The sequence below is a fragment of the Giraffa tippelskirchi genome, chromosome 5, assembly GCF_054371585.1.
Source record: "Giraffa tippelskirchi isolate mGirTip1 chromosome 5, T2T-mGirTip1v1.2.pri, whole genome shotgun sequence".
In the NCBI taxonomy this organism is placed as follows: domain Eukaryota; kingdom Metazoa; phylum Chordata; class Mammalia; order Artiodactyla; family Giraffidae; genus Giraffa; species Giraffa tippelskirchi.
The window spans coordinates 181900077-181925359 of NC_137279.1; the positions used below are offsets into that span (position 1 = coordinate 181900077).

The 25283-nt window shown below is 42.5% G+C and overlaps 1 protein-coding gene across 2 annotated transcripts; it reads left to right on the plus strand.

Annotated features, from left to right (window-relative positions):
* On the plus strand, positions 1 to 24323 carry SF3A3 (splicing factor 3a subunit 3). Of its 2 annotated transcripts, XM_081495213.1 has the most exons (17): positions 1 to 208; positions 485 to 532; positions 1837 to 1889; positions 1996 to 2101; positions 5391 to 5463; positions 5837 to 5928; positions 6911 to 6993; positions 8027 to 8165; positions 9077 to 9145; positions 9563 to 9630; positions 9793 to 9900; positions 10863 to 10932; positions 13220 to 13384; positions 13479 to 13589; positions 14699 to 14789; positions 23054 to 23109; positions 24031 to 24323. In XM_081495213.1, the coding sequence occupies exons 1-17, from the start codon at positions 113 to 115 to the stop codon at positions 24106 to 24108; spliced, it is 1506 nt and encodes a 501-aa protein (XP_081351339.1). In that variant the 5' UTR covers positions 1 to 112; the 3' UTR covers positions 24109 to 24323. The 2 variants fall into 2 exon arrangements, with proteins under 2 accessions (XP_081351339.1, XP_081351340.1); XM_081495214.1 differs by lacking the exons at positions 1837 to 1889; positions 1996 to 2101.
* The last annotated feature ends 960 nt before the right edge of the window (positions 24324 to 25283 follow it).

Here is a 25283-nt window from a genome sequence, read left to right on the forward strand (position 1 = left end):
GGACACGGGCGCGGAAGGCGGCAGGGGTTGTTTCCGGTCGTGTCGGTGGTCTGGCTGGAGTTGCGGCGGCAGCGAAGGCGGCGGCTGGGGAGGAGGAGGAGGAGGAGGGAAGATGGAAACGATTCTGGAGCAGCAGCGGCGCTATCATGAGGAAAAGGAACGGCTTATGGATGTCATGGCCAAAGAGATGCTCACTAAGAAGTCCACGGTGCGTGGGCCTGGGAAAGGCCTACCCTAAGGCCGGGCCCCCTGCCCGGGTTTAACCTCAGAGCTTTTTTCAGCCCTCAGACCCGCCCCTCCCCAAGCCCTTCGGGGGTTCCCTCCCCGAGCTCAGGCCTAGGTAACCTTTCCCCGGGGCCCAGCGCCCAGAGGCCTCTCTGCTTGGGCCGCTAAGACCCGAGCGGGTAAGCTCCGCCCTCGGGCGGCCTTCCCAACTCCAGAATTCCGACTAACGGCGTCTGTGTCACCGTTTGCCTTTTTTCAGCTCCGGGACCAGATCAATTCTGACCACCGCACACGGGCCATGCAAGATGTGAGTGTCCCGCTGTCCGCTTCTCTTTGGGCTCGATGGACTGGAAGAGGAGGGAGGGGGTGCGGGGACAAAGGTAGCCGATTGGCCAGTCGAGGGATTTGTATGCCTGCCAAATGTCCCCGCGCTGCCAAACCTGAGGCTGCTTAACCACCCTTACTCGCTTCTCCGAATGGAGAACTCTTACTCATTTTTAATTACTAGAGAAGATCCTCTTTATAGCATCCTGTGTCCCATGGATGTGCAAAGAGTAGTTATAAGGTGTCAATGCCTCGGGCTTAGAAGGTACTCTCCTTCTCCCCCATAGGAAAGAATAAAAGACCCTAATCAGAGTTTCTGATGTAAGGTAGATAAATGAGTATTACAAGCCCTTAATCCCTTATCTAGATCCCCAAATCCAACGTACTCTGAAAACAAAAGATTTTTTAATTTGTTTTGGAAATCATTTGGTGGCAAAAGTCTGACTTGATCTGATCAGATGAGAGGTTTTTTATGGTCTTTATCCCACTTAACAAATAACATAACTTTCACTGCACAACTAATTAATGTGTTTTCCAGATCCCACTAGGGATAATTCATTTAGTACCTTCCTGAACTTAAAAATTCCAAATTCTGAAGCTAATCTGACCCCAAAAGTTTTGGAGAATGGGCTATGTACTTTTGCCATCCTGAATTTGAATCCAAAGGAAGCTGTGTGATGTTTTACTTAGCCTGAGCACTCCTTAGTCAAGCCTTTTGAAATAGTGAAAGTCATCTTGGACTACCCTTTTATCTTTGAGGGTCTTTGATGGGATTGCTGTTTTCCAAAGGGTGACTCTCTTACACGGCTTTCTTTTAGAATACTTCTGTTGTTGTTTAGTTGTTAAGTCGTGTCCGACTCTTGCAACCCAATGGACTGTAGCCCATCATGCTCCTCTGTCCATGGGATTTCCCAGTCAAGAATGCTTGAGTGGATTACCATTTCCTTCTCCTAACCCAGGGATCCAACCCACATCTTGCGCATTGGCAGGCAGATTCTTTACCGCTGACGCACCAGGGAAGCCCATTACTCTTCTAGGGAAAGTTAAATATAGGAACTCTCTGCCACCCCTCAAAACACATTTCTTAGGTAATCTTCAGAGTGACCTGTTTTAAAAATTAGCTAGGAGCCAGTGTTGTCTGGTAAGGGTACCAAAAGCATAAGACCTTTTAACACTACATCTCTTGAAGTTTTCCTGAGATTTGACTAGAGAGTCCTTGTTGGTTGCTGGGGTCTCAGTTGTGCGGACGGATTGCTTCATTCTGATGGATTTGTGTTTACCTTTCAGAGGTATATGGAAGTCAGTGGGAATCTGAGGGATTTGTATGACGACAAGGATGGGTAAGTGACAGTCATATTCAGTCCAAGAATTACTGCTTTTGAGGGGCCATGGTTAAAGGACTGACTTTGTGCTCCATGTTTTCTGGATTTTTTTCTGAATTTGCAGGTTACGAAAAGAGGAGCTCAATGCCATTTCAGGACCCAATGAGTTTGCTGAATTCTATAATAGACTCAAACAAATAAAGGAATTCCACCGGAAGCACCCAAATGAGGTATGACCTTGCAAAGTTTTTTCTCCAGACCTGTCCAAAGAGTATACAAAGGACATGTGTTAGGAAAATGGAGATTGCCACTCAGATGTCTTTTCAAGAAGGAACTTAGCAGTTAGCTATAAGCAGTGTAGTTAGGTGACATCTTGCAACTCCAAGTTCTTTCAGAATCTCCCTCAGCTTTAAGCTAAAGCCATTCTCTTCTTGGGCTTCCCCAGTGGCTCTCATGGTAAAGAGTGAGTGAGTGAGTGAGTGAAGTCGCTCAGTCGTGTCCGACTCTTTGCGACCCCATGGACTGTAGCCCACCAGGCTCCTCCGTCCATGGGATTCTCCAGGCAAGAATACTGGAGTGGGTTGCCATTTCCTTCTCCAGGGGATCTTCCCAACCCAGGGATCAAACCCAGGTCTCCTGCATTGGAGGCAGACGCTTTAAGCTCTGAGCCACCAGGGAAGCTGCCTGCTAATTCCCTGGTGGCCCAGTGGTAAAGACTCTGCCTGCACTGCAGGAGCCACAGGTTCAATCCTTGGGTCAGGAAGATTCCCTAGAGAAGGAAATGTCAACCCACTCCAGTATTCTTGCCTGGGAAATCCCATGGACAGAGGAGCTTGGCGGGCTACAGTCCCTGGGGTCACAAAGAGTCAGACACAACTGAAGCGACTGAGCACACATATTGTCTTTTTGGGCAGCCCTTAACCAGTGACTGAGCACAGTGGGGGGGGGTGGGTATCACCGCCTGGTTATTTCTGCCCAGTGTGAGACTTTTAGTGAGTAATCTTTGCTCCTCACTGGATTGGTCAAGATTTTGTCGTATCTGCATCATGGTCTAGGCTCTCCCTGCTCCATCCTCTCCATCCTGCTCTGTCTCTCTCTTCTTTTTTTTTTGTGGCCGCACCTCATAGTTCTTGGGATCTTAGTTCCCCGAACAAGGATCAAAACCATGTCCCCTGCATTGGAAGCATGGAGTCTTAACCACTGGACCACTAGAGAAGTCCCTCTTTGCTTTTTATCTTTTATGGGTAATTCCTCCCCCGCCTCGCCCTGGCCACTGCCCCACCAGCCAATCAGCCAATTAACCACTTGTATTCCTGTCTTGAAATCTGCTGCCTAGAGGAACTGACTAACGCAAAGAGGCTTTGCTCACGTCCACTGATGATTACCCCGTCATGATTCAGCCCAGAGACCAACTCTTTCATGAAAATGGCTTCCTAGTCTATCTCTGCTGCTGCTACTGCTGCTGCTACTAAGTCGCTTCAGTCGTGTCCGACTCTGTGCGACCCCAGAGATGGCAGCCCAGCAGGTTCCCCTGTCCCTGGGATTCTCCAGGCAAGAATACTGGAGTGGGTTGCCATTTCCTTCTCCAGTGCATGAAAGGGAAAAGTGAAAGTGAAGTCGCTCAGTCATGTCTGACTCTTAGCGACCCCATGGACTGTAGCCTGCCAGGCTCCTCCGTCCATGGGATTTTCCAGGCAAGAGTACTGGAGTGGGGTGCCATTGCCTTCTCCCTAGTCTATCTCACTCCTAGTTAATCCCAGTTAATCCTTCCTTTCTATGATCCTGTCATGTTCTATGACAGTGAATGTCTGCCCCACTATATTGTAAAATATAAGGAACAGGGATTACATCTCAGTTGTTGAGAACTCATTAAACATCTTGCACAACTGACCAAAGGAATTCTAGGGAAAAGGAGGAGTGAGGCATGACTGTTGAAGTGGAGAGATGGGTCAGTAATTGCATTGAGCTTTTATGACTCCCTTGATAGAAATAAGGAAGAAAGAACCCATTTGCACTGGAAGTGGATTTTTATGTATGTAGATTTTCAGGTGATGATATACCTAGGTAGAAGTGTCCTATGAGCGGTTGAAGTTAGTGACTGGGGCTTGAGAATTATCATATGGACTTGACAGTTGAAGCCGTGAATCATAGAGTTCTGGGAGGGAGAGAATGTGTGAAGGGAGACTGTCAGCTTCTGGGTGCCTTGGGGCACACTCATAGTAAGGTACTTCATTGAAAGGGGGCCTGGGAAGTCTTCCAGCACAGGTCAGTTGGCAGCTCCAGGTAATGTCTTATGGAAGCTCAGCAAATGAGCTTCAGAAAGGAAGTCACTGGTATCAGCTGTTACTTATTGGTAACTGCCAGGATTGCTGCTTGGTGGAAGTGGTGGGAGGGGAAATCTGGGAAATCTGCTCACAGGGAGTGCTCGTGAATAATGGGGAAACAGTAGTGTGTAGTGTTATCTAACGTGCATTTGAAAGACTGGCAGGAAAAAGGAGAGGAGAAGCAGGAGGATCATAGGGAAGATAGGAAGGTGTCCACATATAAAGGAATGGGTGGAAAAATAAGAGACTGAAAATATTAGGCAGGAGAGGCTACTTAGTGAAGGTACATAAATGTCTCCTCACTCCCTTTGGAAGGTAGGGTATTCAGTCTTTTGCTAACAGAGGGAAAACACGTGAGTACCATTTTGGTGTGTTAAACTTATTCCGGCTCTGGTGGAAAAGTGATGCAGAATAAATGGTTAAATGATTGGAAGGATGCTCAGGATATACTAAGGGGAAAAAAAATAAATCCAATTATGTGGAAAGCAAAGTAATAATCTTGGCACTTGCCAGTATTATGGTTGCACAGATACATATATATAAACGCACAGAGCAATGGTTTCCAAATTTTGCTGTGCATTTGAATCTGAGGGTCTTTAAAAAGTGCTGATACCTCCCCCCACTTCTCATTTAATTGGTATCAAGTATGTCAGGACTTTCTTAGCGCTCTCGGGTGATTCAAATGTGCAGCAAAGTTTGGGAATGGCTGACATTTAAAAATTTTAAAAATGGTCTGTAGACAGTGGTTGCCTATTTGCAGTACAGTTTTTTTTTTGGTGGAGGCAGGTTGGTGCCAGGGGCTAGGAATGGTCTTCAAGACGTGCAGGATCTTAGTTCCCGTATCAGGGGTCGAACTCGTGCCCCTGCATTGTAAGTACGGAATCTTAAACACTGGAGCACCAGAGAACTCTCTCGCAGGAGAATTACTAAAGGGGGGCCTTGATTTTTTTTTTTATCCTGTCTTTTTATGTTATTTGAACTTTTGTGAATGTTATTTTAGCAAATTTTAGTTAAACAATGGCAGAAAGCAAAGAAAAAAGCAAGGTAATTGGAAAACAGAAGTAAGCTCCTAATGAAAGATCCAAGCCAAGTAAAGAATTAGAAATCCAACTTTCCATGTAGCAATATTACAGAACGTAATATTGCAACTTCTATGTTTAAAAATCCACCTGAGCTTTTCTCTTTTTTCTACCAGATCTGTGTTCCAATGTCAGTGGAATTTGAGGAGCTCCTAAAGGCGCGAGAGAATCCAAGTGAAGAAGCACAAAGTAAGTAGGGTTTAATGCTTCTCTCCAGCACCAACAGAAGTACAGGTACAGGTAGAGGTACAGGCTCAGATTTGCCCTCAGAGTCCTGGAACATGGCCCCACAGAAATTTATAGCTGGGTTCTCCTACTGATACTCTCTTTGCTAGGCAAGAGAAAAGCCTGGACTGGATTGTCATCCTAAACTGGCGTTGGGCACAATATTCGTTTTGTGCTCGTCCAACTTAAATGCATTGGCTGCGTCCTGTTTCACTCTGAGCAGAGAGAGGGTGTTGGGTAAATGGCTGCATTATGGAACAGTGCAGTCCACTTGACAAGCCAAGTCCAAGAAAGTAGTCTTCAGTGTCTGAATCATTGATACCTCTGATTGCTTCAGATTTGGTGGAGTTCACAGATGAAGAGGGATATGGTCGTTACCTGGATCTTCATGACTGTTACCTCAAATACATTAACCTGAAGGCCTCTGAGGTAAGACCCGGGATAGGGGAAGGTGGCTCTGATTCTCAGGGTGAGTCGGGACACTGGGCCGGGGCTACTAGACATGAAACAGAGTGTCTTCCTTGTGTTCTGGAACTGTTAACGTAAATATTAAAGTGGTGATGTGCTTTCTTGGAAGGAAACCATTTTCAAAGTGAAAATCAGGTTTCTGTAGTGAATGAATAAATCTGTTTTACTTACTAGTAAATTTTGTTTTATTATTACAAGCCTATTTTGCTTTTGTAAAAATAAATTTTTAAAACTCCCAAATATACATCAGGCATCTGTGTTAGGTACAGATAGTAGTAGGTACATAAAGATACAAAAATCTAATCTCTTCTAGGAAGGGCTATTTAATATCTTTAAAAAGATACCTAAAAATAACTTACCATAAGAGATGAGATTTAGTGTGACAGCCTCAGGAAGGTCAAAAGGAAGTACGTGATGAAATTCCTCTTGGAGTTGTGAGGATATGTCCCAAAAGTTGTCTCAGCTGTATAAGCTTCATGCAGTCCTGCTGCATCTGTCTTGTTCTCATGTGTATCCATGCATTTGGTCCAAAGAAAAGAAGTGATTGAATGAGGGGAAAAGCAGCACCTTCCGGGACCTTATTTTAAGATGTAGTGGATGTCAGTCTTTACACAAGTGCCTGGTATGTAGTAATGTTGAACGGATGTTTCTTTTAGCCTATGGTTTATTTTTGACTTGATCTTTATTTTTCCAGGTTAATTATGTGTCTGATATTCTACTCAGTCCAGTGGAATTAACACCCAGTTAATGTAGGAATTAAATGATAGGAGAAAAAAAAGGCTAAAGTGAGTTGGGCTTTGTTAACTTTGTTAGGCTCAATTTTGCTATCATTTATTGGAGATTATGTTGTTATGCTCAATTTTGATCTCATTTATTGGAGATTATCTTGTAACTTGGTGCAAACACCTAACTGAATCTCTTGTCATTTCTTTTCTCTTTTCAGAAGCTGGATTATATCACTTACTTGTCCATCTTTGACCAGTTGTTTGACATTCCTAAAGAAAGGAAGAATGCAGAGTATAAGAGGTAGACATTATTGGCAGGCCTCTACTGAATGTGAATAGATTATTTTAACGAGAAGATTTGAGGGCAGTTTTGAATTTTGTTTCATGAAAGGCATACATGAATGACTTCCAGGTTTATGGGAGAATATGAATTTTAAAGTTATGGTTTTAAAATCATAATACTTTGGGACTTCCTTGGTGTTAGAGTGGATAAGAATCCGCTTGCCAATGTGGGGACACGGGTTTGATCCTTGGTCCTGGAAGATTCCACATGCCATGGAGCAGCCCCTGTACCACAAGTATCGAGCCCACCCTCTAGAGCCCAAGTGCCGCAACTAGTGAGTCTGGGCACCCTGGAGCCCGCACACCGCAACTATTGAGTCGGTGTGCTGTAACTGCTGAAGCGTATGTGCTTAGAGCTTATGCTTTGCAACAAGAGAAGCCACCACAATGAGAAGCCTGTGCACTGCAACGAACAGTAGCCCCCGCTTGCTGTAGCTAGAGAAAGCCCTCACAGCAGTGAAGACCCAGTGCAACCAAAAAAAAATAAATGATTAATTAAAAAATAAAATCATAATACTTTGGCTCTGGAAGAAAATGTGTCTATGGGCACATCTGTGATCTTAGGCCTATACTGTTCTTAATTTTGTCTCAGTGTAGAAGGAAGTCTCCCACCCAGGTGCCTCTGTCTTTGGAGTTGAACAGAGCGGGGAAAAAATTAAACTTTCTCAGAGGTGCCTGGGTCTGATGTATAGATGTTACGTTTTGTTTGTTATCATGCCCCTAGTTAGTAATCTGTACTCTGCCTTCCTCTCATTTTCTTTTTACCTGAAATCTTTCTTATGTATGAGTTAAGACTATAGTATTTGGAATTGTATCTTGAGGATGAAAGAAGATAGGAAAGGTCAGAATCAAGATGACGTATTAGAAGAAAGCCAATTGTAAGCTCATTTTTATTACTTTAAAAAGCTAGTATCACTGGAGTTATATTTTGTAGGGCATAACGGTATACAGAAATAGAAACCTTGCTGTCTCTATTACTTATTCCTCTGTAGATATCTGGAGATGCTGCTTGAATACCTTCAGGATTACACAGATAGAGTGAAGCCTCTCCAAGATCAGAATGAACTTTTTGGGAAAATTCAGAACGAGTTTGAGAAGAAGTGGGAGAATGGTACTTTTCCTGGATGGCCGGTGAGCTTCAGTGGGGGTTTGGGTGGAGGACATTCCAGGGAAGTAAACTATTTTACTTTAATCTTGAGCCTCTGCTTTAGGCCTGCAGATGCTGGTCCCTTGGGATCAGTTGTAGCCAGAAGGTGTTCTCTGCCAAGTATGCTGGGTTTTCTCTGTGTACATTGGAAAGAGATTTATCAGGGCCCACTTGCCATTGGCTGGGCCCAGCATTTTCACCAACCGTATCATTACTGCTCTGTGGTTCCTACTGACCAAAAGCTGATATAATTATGTGCTAGAAACCTTTACTATATATTTTCATTCCTGGGGACAAACATGAATTTTTTCTGAAATCTCTGGGAGAGTTGGACCATCTCGTTTTAGTTGTTTTGTTTTGTTTTTTATCTTTTTGCTCTGCTCTTATAGGCATTTGATTCTCACTCATACATGTGTATAAGGGGCCACCCCACACCTGGCACACGCACACCTGGTCTTACTGCACTTTGCTTTGTTACACTTCTCAGACGGTGCATTTTTTTTTTACAAATGCAGCAACCCCCTGCATCAGGCAAGTTTGTTAACTGCCACTTTTCGTTTTGTTATAGTGGTCTTTGATTTTTATTACTACCAAGACTCAGATGGTGGTTAGCATTTTTTCACAATGAAGTTTTTTTTAACTAAGACATGTGCATTGTCTGTTTAGACATAATGGGATTGTGCACTTTATAATAGACTACAGTATAGTGTAAAAATAACTTGTATGCACTGGGAAACCAGGAAAAATCATGGGACTCGCTTCATTGCAATAATTGTTTTACTGCAGTGGTCTGGAACTGAACCTGCAATATCTCCGAGGTATGCCTGTAATTTAGATGACTTCCTTGCCTTTGTTCTAATCCTGAGTCTTAAAAAACATCGTACTGTTTTTCCAGAAAGAGACAAGCAGTGCCCTGACCCATGCCGGAGCCCATCTTGACCTCTCTGCATTCTCCTCCTGGGAGGTATGTTTTCTTTTGCCTGTGCTGGTCTTGCCTGTTCACACCTCAGGGGTCACTTGATTTCCTAATGCTACAGACTTATTATGGTAAGACACCAATTCTTGAGGCAAGCATCTATGAAGAATGTAGAAAGATGAAAAGAAAAAAAAAAAAGCTTATCCAATTTCTTTGAAAACTGTTAACTAAAAATTAACCATCTTAAGCTATAGTGGAACACAGCCAGTATGGTTACGTATGAAATTAACCACAGAGTCGGTCCTCTGGAGAGTTGGAGCATCCTGCTGGGAGACTGGCTGTGGAATGTGCGGTCTTGCCACTGTTTTAGGAACACCCACACACCAGCCTGCAAACCTAAGTTTGAGCATTTCTTGTTTCTCCAAGTCTATTTATATAAAATTGTAACTTGTTTCTTTCATATAGGAGTTGGCCTCCCTGGGTCTGGACAGACTGAAATCTGCACTCCTAGCCTTAGGCCTGAAGTGTGGTGGGTAAGAGACTGATTTTTCTATCAGAACTATCTCGTTTACTTTGTGTTTCACGATCTTCTAAGTGGCTCCAGTTCCATTCTTTCTGTTACTCCACGCTGCAAAGAGAAGCAAGCCTAGATGGTAAAGTAATTCTGAAATCCTTTGCCCCTTGTGTCTCCTTAGGACCCTAGAAGAGCGAGCCCAGAGGCTATTCAGCACCAAAGGAAAGTCCCTTGAGTCACTCGACACCTCCCTGTTTGCCAAAAATCCCAAGACAAAGGGCACCAAGCGGTGAGTGGAGGGGAGGGGGGCACCTCTGCTTACATTTTAAACTTTTTATTCCCGTGCAGAATTCATACCACATCAGAAATTTTAAAGCCCATTTTATACCCACTATTGATCCGTCGAGCTCCAGTCTGCTCTTTTTCTCTGCTAATGGCAGACAGTTCTCTCATTGTTACTGTAAACCAAGGACAGTCTGTACTCAGATGTCTGAGAGTAGGTGACGTCTCTAAAGTTGAAACTGTGCCCCAGGTACCTTTTGTTACCTCGGTAGGTTACAGAGGGTAAGTTGGTTGAAAAATGTTCGTCTAAGTGCATTTCGCTAATAACAGTTGAATCTATTCCTGAGCCACATGCTTGTACAGGGTATTTTTTTTACATGTGGTTTTGCTAATTCTCAAAACAACCTTGAAAAGTATTTGTTATCCTCATCTTTAGCAGATAAGGACTTAGGAAAGTTATACCTGTTATCTCACAGTTACTAAGTAGCAAAGTCAGGATTTGGGCCTAAGTCTGCCTGTTCCAGAGCTTGTCCTTCTGTACCACATGTCCTTTGTATAGGAAATTGATAGAAGTTTAAATACCCGGATATGCCTTTCAGTCTGTAGAATGAGGTCAAAGAGGAAGCTTCCATGCATTCTAAGAAATAATCTCAGGGGAATTACCTGGCGGTCCAGTGGTTTAGACTCCTCGCTTCCACTATATATAGGGGGCTTGGGTTTGATCCTTGCTTGGGAAACTAAGATCCTGCAAGCCACATGGCATGGCCAAAAATATTTTTAAAATTAAAAAAAAAAAAAAAACAAATATCAGCAAGTCCTGAGCTGAACAGAACATTTGCTTTCACAACATGGTATTTCTCTTGTGCTTATAATTTTAAATGCACCTATGGAATAAAGGTTCCCAGATATAGAGAACATGGCATTGGGTGAAAGAACCCTTGAGTGATACAGTTTGTTTCTTATTTCCAGAGACACTGAGAGGAACAAAGACATTGCTTTCCTTGAAGCCCAGATCTACGAATATGTAGAGATTCTTGGGGTAAGTGACTCTGCTGAGGGCTATAAATGCTCCAAGTTGTGGAAGTAAGAGAAATATGAACTTGTAGGATATTTTTTAGGATTGCAAGAGAAAAGGTATATATCAAACTACTTCAGCAGAAAATTGTGTTCTCCCAGGGTATTTAGCCCTTCACTGAGGTCCTGTTCTGTTGTTAGGGGTCTGTTGTTAGGTGACGCTCCTAAGTTTGCTCAATCCTCTGAGGCTAGGTGGGAGAGTAGACTTCCCTCTCAGTATAGAATCCAGGTTCTTTCCCCGAGCTCCAGAGTATAGCCAGGGGTGACCCAGGACACAGACACTCAAAAGGCAGTGTGAGATATGACTAGAGGCATCCGTTGGCTCCCTCTGTTACAACTGCTTTGGATAAAAGGACGTTGGCCAGACATTGGATACACGGGGTACTTCACTCTCCACAGTGAACTAGGACTGTGCTGGTGTGGGCAGCAGTCTGAGTTGCCAGTCCTCTGAAGACGAATGAGAGGCTAGTCTTTGCCCCTGGCACAAGGTGTGCCCACAACAGCGGCTCTTCAGGAATGCCTGACTCTGAAGAGGCGTAACTTACGTGTTCACAAGGTTATTAGGAGCTGATTAGGTTCGGAGGTTAGTGGTACAGAACTGGCTGTGAGCTGCTTCTTGAGTATTCTTTCAAGAAGAAGCTGAGGGGGGTTACAGGTGGAAAAAGGCCTACCTAACCAAGATGCTTACCTTAGAGAAAGTGGGGGGAGGAGCAGGAGAAAATGATTCTCTTTCAGGGAAGAGAAGGTGGAAGATGGTCATTGTCTCTGGGAGGCCTGCAGAAGACCAGCCTTTCTGAGTGTCTGCTTTGTGAGGTTTTCGGCTACTCTCAGAGCCTTTTCCTTTACAGACGCTCACATGGTGCTCTGAGTGAGCAGGTGGCTTGGGTTCAGACAGCTGGTCCGCATGTCTCTGCCTCTTGCCCTTGTTTGATGACCACGCGTATAATAACTCATAAAACTAGAATCATCTGTTGGCTCCCGCTGTTACAGCTCCTTCGGATAAAAGGAGGTTAGCCAGACGTTGGATATGTGGGGTACTTAACAGTCTCCACAGTGAACTAGGACTGTGCTGGTGTGAATTGCCAGTCCTCTGAGGACGAATGTGAGGCTAATGTGTGCCCCTGACGGAAGGTGTGCCCATGACTTCTCCTACCTCTGAGAGTATTTTGCTTTCCCTGCCAGGAGGTGGCACTATTCTCTTTGAAATTCCAGCCAGTTCCAGCCAAAATGATTTCCAAAAGTTGATCTTGTTATGAATTGGTATTGTTCTTACCATTACTTCACCATTTACTGGAAACCCATTGGTTTCCAGATATTATGCTAAATCTTTGAATACAGTCGTGAATGTGACATAGCCTCTTGCCCTTGAAAAGCCCAATTTGTGACTGAGGGCTACAGATAACTGCAGTACACTGTGATGTTTCCTGTAATACAATGAGACTGGGTGTTCTAAGTAGAGAGAGGGAGATTAAGATGTTCCAGGTAGAGGAAACAGCAAGCATGAAGGTAAAATTACTATGAAGGGAAATAATGAGAAAACAAACCATTGTCCTTGGGTATGTCTGGTGAGGGATGGTGTGGTCAGAGAAAAATTTGGGAAGTTACTGTATGTTGGAAGGTTGGACCTTGTCCTTTAAGTAACAGCAAGTTAAAGTTTTTTTAAGCAAAGTGTGCCATTAGATTGGTTTTCTCCAGCAGATAAATATGGGGACAACATGGAAGTTGGACTGGAGTGAGGACAGACTCGGGACAAGTTAGAAGGTTGTCATCTTGGTGAGGAGAAGGCAATGGCACCTTACTCCGGTACTCTTGCCTAGAAAATCCCATGGACGGAGGAGCCTGGTGGGCTACCGTCTATGGGGTCGCACAGAGTCGGACACGACTAAAGCGACTTAGCAGCAGCAGCAGCATCTTGGTGAGGGTGATAACAGTGGGAAAGAGAAAGGAAGACTGGTTCAGGGAACGGTTTAGGGACAGAAGAGAAAAGACTTCTATTGTTCTGTGATTGTCTATGGCCTCAGATGAGTAACCTAGGCAAGTGCTAGGTTTGACTTTTTTCTTTTTTTTTTGACTTTTTCCTTTAAGATCAGGAAAGGTCTGCTGAAGAGGAATTCTGTTTGAAAAGACTTTCCTTTTGTTCTGCAAGAAAGAAAACTTGATCCTTAAAAGTGAGGGATCAACAAGGGTTATAGGAAAATAGGAAATTTCCCTTCTTGTTCTGCACTCCCTTTTCATTCATGCACCTGACTTAGGAGCAGCGACATCTCACTCATGAGAATGTACAGCGCAAGCAGGCGAGAACTGGAGAAGAGCGAGAAGAAGAGGAGGAAGAGCAGATCAGTGAGAGTGAAAGTGAAGATGAAGAGAACGAGATCATTTACAACCCCAAAAACCTGCCCCTGGGCTGGGACGGCAAAGTAAGTCCCCACTGCCATCTTTCCCCCTTCTCTCATTTTGGCAGCAGATACAGACACTGGTCTAATACTGTTTGTTTTGTCTGATTTGTTTTAGCCCATTCCTTACTGGTTGTATAAGCTTCATGGCCTAAATATCAACTATAACTGTGAGATTTGTGGAAACTACACCTACCGAGGTCCTAAGGCCTTCCAGCGGCACTTTGCTGTAAGAAATTCGGCGCTTCTCCTGGATGTGGAGGCATGAAACAGGAGTCTTAGAGAAGAGGATAGGAGCAGCCTGAGAGGATCCCTAGTGTCCAGAGCTAAAGAGAATCAGAGAGGGAGTGGACATAAAGTCCAGCCTGTGGCATTTGGCCCCTGGCAGCAGTGCCAGCCTTGGGTAGCACCCGAGACGGTTTCTGGAGGCTGCGCCACTGCGGTTTGAACCCTGTTTCCGTGTTCTCGTCCTTGCTCTTTCTCTCTGCCTTTCTGACTCTTTGGTCATTTCTCTCTCCTGTTGCTAGTACTCGGTACCAAAGAAAGGGCTGACCGCCTCCTTCTTTGGGTCTTAAATGGGCCTTTGCCTCTTGAAAAAGAAGAGGATGACATTTATCAAACTATTCTTGAGAGAAGGCATTATCTGGGTGGTACTCCAGTAAGTGAATTCACCCTTGTTTTGTTTCTGCCTTCAGTTCTTAGTACTTGGAGGGAAATTTTACAGACTAGAAGACATGCTAGATGTAGCCAAGAGTGGAGAATGTATGTGAATTCCCCTTTCTCTTCCTCAGATGTGCGTATTACTGATTCTGGGGTCTTTTATGCCAAACTCCAGTAGTCTCTAAATCTTTCTCAGTACCACCTCCAGTGAATTGGAATTGGCATCCAGGGCCCATGCCATCTGCCATCCCTGAGCCATACTGTCATTGCATCAGCATCCCTCCCTGGTCTCTTTCATATCCTTGCTTGTACCTAATAAACAGTCTTCTTTACTTCTGAAGATGACGCTGACTTGCCATCAGTAATGCTTATGCATGCTGGTGGTGGGGGTTGCATAGGAGGTAAGTGATGAGTTACAGTTGTGGTCGTCACACAGATTTTGTCTGGATCTAGGTTTAATAAACCTGCCCAGTGAGGCAAACAATGCAGTGCTGCTTTGAAGTAACTGCCTCTTGTCAGTCATAGCCAGCTGTCTACGGACAGGAACCTCAAAAGGAATACTGTCTTTAGGTGGAGCCTGTTGCAAAGGATTAGGGAAGGTTTTTGAGTAGGATGGAGTTAGTGCTGTATGTCCAGTCAGTCCTATTTCATGTTGTCCTCTTGCTTCTCTCCCCCCAGGAATGGCGTCATGCGCACGGCATGAGGTGTTTGGGCATCCCAAATACTGCCCACTTTGCTAATGTGACGCAGATTGAAGACGCTGTTTCCTGTAAGTAGTTATTGTTCCCGAGGCCAGAGCTACAGTTCACTGTCCCAGCATTGTTATGTGTCCATGCCTAAGGGCAGCAGGTTGTGGGTACATACAGACTACTACGGTCCTATAGTTATTGCTTTTTCAGGGGATGGATTAGCCAGGAGTACTGATTCTTTCCCCCTTGAGAAGAACTCTGTGCTGAGTATAAAACTGCTTTTAACTGGGGTCTGTGAACTCCCCGATATGCAAGATTTTGAGTGAATGAGTGTATGTGTATTTTCTGAATTGATTTTACTGTGTTAAGAACTGCAGATACAAAGGAGGAAATAGAAATGATCTCGGTAAGCTTATTTCTGAGGTGACAGGGCAGATACACAGCAACATGTCAGCAAAATACCTCTCAGAGAAAAAGCCAAGTTCAACGTGTGTCCAGGAATGTGTTGTTGAAGCTCCCAGGAACATCAGGCTTCCTGGCTACCTGGCCATGATAGATTTTTCCATCCTCACAGTTTTATTTCTTTTTTTTTTTTTTTGCTCATGTTTTCACTGTCAGTGGGTTAGACTGTTAGGAAAGGAATTTTACCGCTCCACTTTGCTAAGTTTCAGGCACTGCCGCTTAGCATATCTCACTACTCTGCTGCCTGGTCAGCTAACTGATTTGGCTTCCACCTCTGGGGTTCAAATCCTCCATGGTAAAGCCAAGGAGAAGTGACCTTCTAAAGAGTTCCCCAATCCCTGACTTAACCCATGAGTTCCAGGGACTCTTCCATTGAGTTTCTTGTGCGTGGTAAGCTTTGGGGACTCTTTTTTGCCATTTTGTCTCTATGCATTTACAAGTCAGGATCATACAGTTCCTCTGATCAGAATTAAAATATATCCCATTATCAGATTATCCAGTTAGCCTCTTTTCATTTTTGCCCTTCACTCTGTTCGGAGGAAATTAAAATAGTAATGAAATTTCATAGAATCATAATGCTGCATTTTGAATGCTGTCACATTTTTAGATTTGTTTTCTAGCCTCATACTACTAATAAGTAGATCATGATTGGGGCAGGGGGGTGAGTATTTTCTTACATATGTCCTGCAAATTGCCCAAATTGATTTATTACTTGATACCTTGAAATTGTAATGTAATGTAATACCTTACATTATTTTAGACTTACAATCAGGTTCAACTGCAAAAACATGTTTTAATTAATTTTGTTTCATGTATTTATTTTTCCTAAGCATTACCCCCAAATCTTCAATGTTAAATAGAAGCAGGCAATAAGTCTTCCTTGCCTGAATGCTGTTTTTAAAGACCATGTGATGCAGCCTCACTAATTTTAAGGTTGGCTTATGATTTTATTATCACATTCCACAAAAGAAAGGTGACAGCATTTTTACTACTTTTGATCAGGCCTCGGATAAAATAGCATTTCTGAATTATTTCATACTGAGTGGTAGATTTTTTTTTAATGCAGTTATTTATCCTGTTAGAATTCTGTTTAGAAGTTTTGTTTTTACATTCATAAATGAAATAAAAGATGTGCTTTTTGCTTTGCTTTCAGACACTTGTCAGATTTAGGAATCAAAACTATTATTTATGTCATAAAGTCAATATGATTACATGCTACATTCTTTTCTGTCATTTGAAACTTTAGATGGAGATTACTTCCTCATAGAAAGGGACTACTGTGAGAAGACTCTTTAGTTAATAGCCCATATGATTCCTTGATTTAGTATGACAAAGTAGAAAACTCAATATTTTTATTCTGCATTTTACTATTTCCTTTTTCATATTAATACTTTCTTTGATCTTGTTACTTTGTTCCTTTTTTAAGTCTTTAGTCAAAAACTTACTTTTTTTGGAGATACGTTGATATTGTATTAGTTTCAGATGTTTAACAGTGATTCAGAGTTTTATAGATTGTGCTCCATGTAAAGTTATAAAATATTAGGAGATTCCCTAGCGGTCCAGTGGTTGGGGCTCCCTGCTTTCACTGCAAGAGGGCCCAGATTTGGCCCCTGGTCTGGGAACTAAGATCCTGCAAGCCACGCAGGGGAAAAAAAAGACTTATAAAATATTGGCGATATTCCTTGTACTGTACAACATATCCTTGTAGCTTATTTATTTTATACATGTAGTTTGTACTTCTTGATCCCCTGTCCTTATCTTGCCCCTCGCATCTCCCCTGCCCTTGCCTTTCCCAACTGGTAACCACAAGTTCTCTATATCTGTGAATCTGTTTCTGTTTTGTTATATTAATTTGTTGGTTTTATTTTTTAGGTTCCACATATAAGGGATAATATATAGTATTTGTCTTTTTCTGCCTCACTTATTTCACTAAGCATAATGCCCTCTGGGTCCATTGTGGTGTTGCATATAGCACAATTTCATTCTTTTTTATGGCTGAGTAGTATTCCATTGTGTGTGTGTGTGTGTGTGTGTGTGTGTGTCTGTGTGTGTTGTGTGTGTGCGTGTGCATGTATATCTATCTATCTATCTATATACACCATGTCTTCTTTTGGGCTTCCCTGGTAGCACAGTTGGTAAAGAATCTGCCTGCAATGCAGGAGACCTGGCTTCGATGTCTGGGTTGGGAAGATCACTTGGAGAAGTTAATGGCAACCCACTCCAGTATTCTTGCCTGGAGAATCCCATGGACAGAGGAGCCTGGCAGCTACAGTCCGTAGGGTCGCAAAGAGTTGCACACGACTGAGCAACTAACACACATGCACACACACTACATCTCCTTTATTCATTCATTTGTTGATGGACATTAAGGTTGCTATCTTGGCTATTGTAAAGAATGCTGCTATGAATGTTGGGAGTACATGTATCTTTTCAAATTAGTGTTTTTGTTTTTTTCTGTTACATACCCAGGAGTGGAATTGCTGGATCATATGGTAGTTCTGGTTTTAGTTTTTTGAGGAACCTCCGTACTGTTCTCCATAGTGGCTGCACCAGCTTACACTCCCACTAACAGTGTAAGGGTACCATTTTTCCACATTTTCATCAGTATTTGTTATCTGTGGTGTTTTTGATGACAGCTATTCTGACAGGTGTTAGGTGATACCTCTTCGTGGTTTTTATTTGCATTTCTCTGACAGTTGGTGATGTTGAGCATCTTTTCATGTGCCTGTTAACCAATCTGTATGTCTTCTTTGGAAAAATATCTATTCAGATTGTTTGCCCATTTTTTTAACCAGGTTGATTTTTTTTTTTTTTTCTGTTGAGCTGTTTGAGTTGTTTACATATTTTGAATATTAACCATTTATCAGTCATATCATTTATAAATATTTTCTCCTATTCAGTAGGTTTCATACTTAATGTCTTATTTGTTTTGAATTCTGGTATGGACATGTTGATTCCAGTTGTAATTAAACTTTGTGTCTTGCATTTCTGCCAGTTTTGTGTTATTTGAGCCACATAAACTTAATATATTGTAACCTTATTCATCACTCCCATTTTCTTTTTGAAATTCCTGTTATCTGATAGCTTGTTTGTTCTACTGTAATAGACCATTTCCCCAGTTATCAAAATATTGGCAGCAAATGTGGGCTTTTTTACCCTAGTTGTCAATATTCATCCTTGTATAGGGGTGAGCTTGTTACACTCAGTGTGTTAATTGATCTATTTCTATTTAACTCCTTTGCTAAAGAGAGTATCTTGTTTTCTTGTTAGATTTCTCACAAAGATTATATAGTAAATTTGAATCTATTCCTTTCATACAGGTATTTTTCTAACATTTCTACTTTAATGTTTCATCTAACAGTTTATTTCTGCTACTAATTTCTGTTATCTGTTATTAATATGTTATCATTCAGTTGAATTATTTATAAGAAGTGATTATATTGATCTGAAACAGAGTAAATTCTATACATCTTACTCATAATGATTCAGTAGACTAAGTGTTTAATCTTATATCAATATTCTTATCACCTTGTTTACAAAAAGTGGTTTTTCTGCTTTCAGATTCCCATTATCTCCTTTTTTTTCACTTTTTAAAAATTGAGGTTGACTTAAAATATTATATAATTTTCATGCATACAATGTAGTAACTCAAAATTTTTGAAGATTATACTCCATTTATAGTTACTTTAAAATATTGGCTCAATTCCCTGTGTTACATCCTTGTAGCCTACTCATTTATACATAGTAGCTTTCACCCCCATTATGTCTTGTCATGTTCTTTTTACCCAAGGACTTTGTTAATGGATTCCCTCAAGTTCTTTATGTTTTCATCTGTTCTGCTTCAAGGGTAAAGTTGGTTCAAAACCACATTCCTAATACTGAAGACTCTGGAGGAGACACCTGTTAGGGTGCAAATCGTAGCTCCACTTATTTCCTGGCTGGGGACACAGGGAAAGTTAACATCTTTTAGTGCCTTGGTATGGGGTCACTAAGAGTCGGACACGACTGAGCGACTTCACTTTCACTTTTCCCTTTCATGCACTGGAGAAGGAAATGGCAACCCACTCCAGTGTTCTTGCCTGGAGAATCCCAGGGACGTCGGAGCCCGGTGGCTGCCGTCTCTGGGGTCGCACAGAGTCGGACACGACTGAAGCGACTTAGCAGCAGCAGCAGCAGCAGTGCCTTGGTTTCCTTTATCTATCAAATGTAGGTGTTAATAGGGTATCTACTTCAGAGAGTTGTCTCAAATGAAAAATATATATATTAGATGAAATAATATAGGTGAAGTGCTACAGCATGCCTGACCACAATGTAGAATGTATTCAGTGAGAAAGCATGAGCTGCCATCAGCAGCAGCTTCACTTGTTAGCTCCTCTAAGAGTCCGAGGCGTGAGATCCAAAGTCACCTTTATCTTTGATTTGGAGTTTAATCTTCCTATTGCTAGCTACCGTATACCAGATGCTTGGTATGTGCCAGGCAAATGGGAGATTTTTACACTCATTTAATCTTCAGAGCAATCAGTGAGGTAGAAGATCACCCACACTTTCAGAAGAGGAAAGATGAGGTCAGTCTTTCAAGGTCATGTAGCATAAGAAAAGAAAGCCAGGGATCAATCACATGTCTGCTCTACCACAGTCTTTTCTCTTCCCATAATTCTATACTGGCTTCTAAATTACCCCCCGTAGATGTTTTTGAGTTGATTAAGGGCATTTCATAAAGAAACTATCAGTTTTCTCTTTAGTGATACAAATTTTTAGAAAAGAAATTGTTTTTTTTTTTTCAGAATATTATTGGCAAGTTCATGATTCAATGTTATCCATATTGTTTTCAGTATTTATCTCCTTATTCAGATGTCTAGGTTTATCCGTTTCTCTCGTTATTATTGCCACATCTTTGATACAGTGTATCATTTCCACCCATAATGACCTCCCTTGATACTTGTAGGTCATTTGTGTAGCATTTATAGTTTCACTTCCATCTCAGTATCACTTTCTCTTTTCATCACCTCCCGGCTCCTTTTTTCCACAGGGATTATTCCTCCTTTTTAAGTATCTTAGGTTAACTCTCTGGCTTCCTTTCAGACTTTCAGTAACAGATAGGTAGTTACATACATCTTGACTCCCACAGGATCGTGACAGACTTTTATCTCAGATATTTCACTACTAATAGGCATCAATTAATTATTTTTTAAATTAAATTTATTTTTAATTGAAGGATAATTGCTTTACAATATTATTGTTTTCTGCCACACATGAACATGAATCAGCTATAGGTATAATCAATTATTAAATTGAAGTTAATTCTATTATTCTGTAGAGTGTGTGCAATTTTTCTTCATTTCCCATTGGTAGAATAATTATTTTTTATTAAACCTGGAGTTCATGTGTGGTTTTTGGATTTGGGTTTTTTTAAGCATCTAAACTAGACATCTTAAGGGTTTTTGGCTATGAGGAAGAGAGCCCCTTAAAACCTAACTCCATGCCGTTCCATCCTGTGAGGGAGAATGTGCTTTTCCAGCTGTGCTTCCATCTGTGTGTATGCCTTCCCTGCTTTCTTGTGTCTTCTCTGTAAGCCTTAGCTCACAGTGAAGGCAACTCTAGCCCTTGCCCTGTATGACCTTTTTCAGTGTTCAGAGCCTGCCTTCATGCAGTTCAGTCTCACAGTGTCCCAATTTCTAATATCAGGGAAGGATAGTAAGAAGGTGCAGCTGGGTCAGGTTCCATCTGTTGTGTAGGCAGCTGTTGCTTCAGTAACTGGCAGCAAAAGCAGCTCCTTGTTAGATCAGGATTGCTTCTTCCAGAGCACCTTGGGAAGACGTGTGCCCGAGTGGGAGTGGGCAGGGAGCAAACCACTGGCACAGCTGTCATACCAGGTTTCCTTGTCTTTGTTTTAGATCATTCTGTTGAAGTTTTTCTTTGGCATTTTTAGCAGGAGGGATTCAGTACTGTTATTTAAGTTACAGTAGTTTTTTGTGTTTTTTTCTCTAACTTAAATGAAGAGTTTGACATATGAATTCATTATTTTAATCATTCCGTTGTTCCAGACTTATGAATCATAAGTTGAACAAAACACAGCTAAGAAAGAGCCCTATGAAACTTCTCACAAGAGATCTGTCATTTAGGTGGTTGGTCACAATTGACCAAAGTTCACTAGGTATAAATCTACTAAACCTAATAAACTTATAGCATCAGGTTCAGATATCATCTTGTTTATGACAATATCATGAGAGATACATTTTCATGGACTCCAGAGACATTGCCTATAAGAGCAATTGCTTTTCTAAAACCATGGTATCCTGTGTCCATAGCTTTTATCGTATTGGCTATTCCATCAGAAATAGGAAATTCAGGGACTTCCCTGGTGATCCAATGTCTAAGAATCCATGCTCCTAATGCAGGGGGCCCAGGTTTGATCCCTGGTCAGGGAACTAGATCCCACATGCTGCAACTGAAGATCCCTCACGCTGTAGTGAAGGTCTGAGATCCCATGTGGCACAACTAAGACCCAATGCCAAATGAATGTTTTTTAAAAAAGATTTCAGCTAAAAAAAAAAAAAGATTTCAGCTAATTTAAGGCAATTAGCAAGGAAGGAAAAGATGATTAGTTGAGTGCCTGTACACCAGGCACAGAGTTAAGCACTTATATATTGTCTCATTTACTATTAATATTTCTTCACCCATCTTAGACTTCAGCTTTCTCTATAGGATATTTCTTCTAATCTTGTCATGTTTAGAGATTGTTCTACTTGATGAGAAATGTGAAAGCTTATAAGAATCAAGTAATTGTTCCTTTTCACTGTCATCTTACCTTCATAGCAGCGACCTATCCCTTCTGTTGCACATAGCCCTTTGTTCTAAGGGTACACCTTTCAGACACCATTCTTACAAGTTTCATTTGTTCTTTCCCTAATTTTGTATCTGTCCTGTCTTTGCACATGTCTGATCCTTTCCTCTAGAGCTATGGTAGCGTCTGTAAATGTCTTTCCCTTTTCGTGTTCATTAGAATTGAACTGTCAGAATTATTCTTCTGATGTCTTCAGTGTTTATTGAGCCATCTTATCTTTCAGTCTCTTTGGCCATGATATTTCACTGTTTTTTTTTCCTCTGAATTTTTTGAAATACACGCATCAGACCTCAAGCAGACATATTTGACAATGTCTAGTGTTCTCTTGGGCCTTCCCTGATACTTCAGCTGATAAAGAATACGCCTGCAATGCAGGAAACTCTGGTTCGATTCCTGGGTTGGGAAAATTCCCCTGGAGAAGGGATAGGCTACCCACTCAAGTATTCTTGAGTTTCCCTGGTAGCTCAGATGGTAAAGAATCCACCTGCAATGCGAGAGACCTGGGTTTGATCCCTGTGTAGGAAAGATTTCCCTGGAAGAGGGCATGGCAACCCACTCCATTATTCTTGCCTGGAAAATCCCCATGGATAGAAGAACCTGGAGGGCTACAGTCCATGGGGTTTCAGAGTCAGACATGACTGGGTGACTAAGCACAGCTTTCTCTTTCTCCTTCTCTTTCTCTTTCTCCTTCTCTTTCTCTTCTATTATGAACTTTAAAACAGTAAAGTCACTTTTTCCAGTAATGCCTATATTTTGTACCATACTAACTTTTCCTTTGAGAGTATCAGTTCTCAATTCTAAGAGGTGTTTGGTTATATATGATCCAACTTATATTTTGCAACAAAGCAAACATTATGGTAAATTTTGCAATGAAAGGGGTTTGTCCTCAGGGAGTCCAGAACCAAAAGTCCCATTTGAGGCAGGCAGATGTCTTGAGGACAGGCACTCAGGGGGATCCTAATGAGGGATATGTTGTAACACCCAGTGCCCAGTGGATACTCAGCAGAATCTGATTGCTGATCATTTCTCATCCTGCAGTGTGGGCCAAGCTGAAACTGCAGAAGGCGTCGGAACGATGGCAGCCTGACACTGAGGTGAGTGCTTATGTAGCGTCGGGTGTAACGTCAAGCCACAGAGTCCCTCACGATGCAGAAGGGAGTGAGAGACAGCCCCTGGCTCACTGTAGCAGGAAGTGTAGTTTGACAATATCTATAATCGGCTCTTGACTTGTAAGCCTAATTTATTTGTGATATTATAGACTTCAGATCTGTGTGTCAGACTTCAAATCTATGTCTTAAGACAGGTTATATTCTCCCATTGAAATTTTGAAGTGACAAGCAGGAGTACCCTGTGTCTTGTCCTGCCCTCGGGATTCATAAGCTAAGAGGTTGAAAATCTGTGTCATATGTTAGATCTCCTTTGAGGAGAGCATCTGATGAGATTGCTCATGGGGTGGGGAGGCGTCTTATTGGTCTTGGGATGGTCATCCCTAACAGCAGATTTCAGAGATGAGGAGTGGTGTGTATGTGAGATATGGTAGCTGCTTCCTCGTAGGTCAGTGGCGTTCAATGTTCCTTTTTTAGCAGCAAAGCCCTTTTCAAACTGTAACATAGAACTCCAATAAATAGAAAAAAGCAGAACTCCTCTGGATGTGGAGAATCTCAGTCCTCTTGGCCTTTATCCCCTGTAGTGGCCTCTTAGGTACCTAGGGTTCTTGGGACCCATTTGAAAACCATGTCTTAAGTGAGCCTTTCTCAGCCAGAGTTCCTCATCTTAAACACATAAAGTGATTTGAATACACAATTTTCTCAGATATCCTCAAGGATCGGTCATAATTGGTACCATTCTAGATGTCTAGTGGATGCTGTGGGCAGTAGAGCGGAACCCCAGTTGAGAAAGGCTGTTGTAGATGAATGGCATGGAATCAGGCCAGGGTGAGCTCAGGTACCCAGAGGCTGGTCTAAGTATTTCTCCCAGGAGTTGTACTTAATGGCGTTGGTGTCCTTTCCTTTTAGGAAGAGTATGAAGACTCCAGTGGGAATGTTGTGAATAAGAAGACGTACGAGGATCTGAAAAGACAAGGACTGCTCTAGTGTTTCGGGATGTGTCTCAGCTGTGGGCCTTGCCCAGGCTTCCCTAAGATCTGCTTTTTCTATTTCTCCCAATCAAATGCTCCTAAAGACTCTTTGCTACTTAGTCTTATGGACTAGCATGTGTCTTGTAGAAACAAGGCATGCTGGGAGATTGCAGGATTGAGATGTGTTTTATCTTTGTTTTATATTAAAGAAGATTCTGTTGGAAAATAAAACCAGCCCTCGTTCTGAATGTGTCTTCTTGTGAAGCCAAGAATCATGAACTAATTCAGTCCTCTAGTTTGTAACACCTCCTTACTTCTTTCTCAAAGACTTGAGAAGCAACTAAATTAACGAGCACCTATGTTATGTATATTACGCTAGGTGATTCTGACCTGACCTTGTTCCCCACCCCTGTTTGCTGCCGCCTCTGCAAATGAGCATCACCCCAGGAAAGCCCTGCCCTTAGTTGAGTTAGTTAGCCGTTTGTGCATATACTCTTAGGGAAAGATGGGGATGATGAGCCAGGACCTCTGCTGAGGACAGAGTCGTGCCACCAAGATTGCCTTTTAATTCACATAAAGGGAGGACTTAGGCTTGGAATCGGCCTGCAGCCCTGCCCCTCTCCACACCTCAGCAGCCTGGCACACAGTGAAACGAGCAGCAGTGACCACATGCTTGCTGCTTCAGAACGAGAGTTTGGTGATCCCATTGGCCTTTGTCTTCTGCAGGATCCCTGCTTGACTGTGAAGTGGCTCCAAGCCCAGAGAGCCACAATTTGTGTGGACTTGAGCAGCTGCCGTAGGATCTAAATCTGATATCCCAAGTGGAGAGAACTTGGGGAGTCAGGGGTCCCTGATCTGCCCATAGGCACAGTCAGCTGAATGGCAGGGCCTGGTCCAACAGGATCCCACAGAGGCTCCCTTTGCCCCCCAGTACCCAGACCTTCAGTTCCCTTGTCATATATCCACTTGGGAAGATCCCAGCTCCAGAGCTGTCCTCGCCCTCACACTCATCTGTTGCCCTAGTCATCTCCGTGAGTAGGGTTTCCACACGCTTGCCCCTGTGGTCCTTCCCTCTGTATTACCTTCCTTCCTGGTTCAACCTATCCCTTGGACAACCCTTCACACATTCATGTGTACTTTGGCTCCTCCAGCTGCTTAAAACCCGTTTTGGACAACCTCTCCAGGGCCTGA

Bases quoted from the DNA above. Each gene is read 5' to 3' on its own strand.
- SF3A3 (XM_081495213.1), top strand. From the start codon at position 113: ATGGAAACGATTCTGGAGCAGCAGCGGCGCTATCATGAGGAAAAGGAA. The intron at 209-484 runs GTGCGTGGGCCT...GCCTTTTTTCAG, and splicing joins TGCTCACTAAGAAGTCCACG to CTCCGGGACCAGATCAATTC. The intron at 13,385-13,478 runs GTAAGTCCCCAC...GATTTGTTTTAG, and splicing joins CCCTGGGCTGGGACGGCAAA to CCCATTCCTTACTGGTTGTA.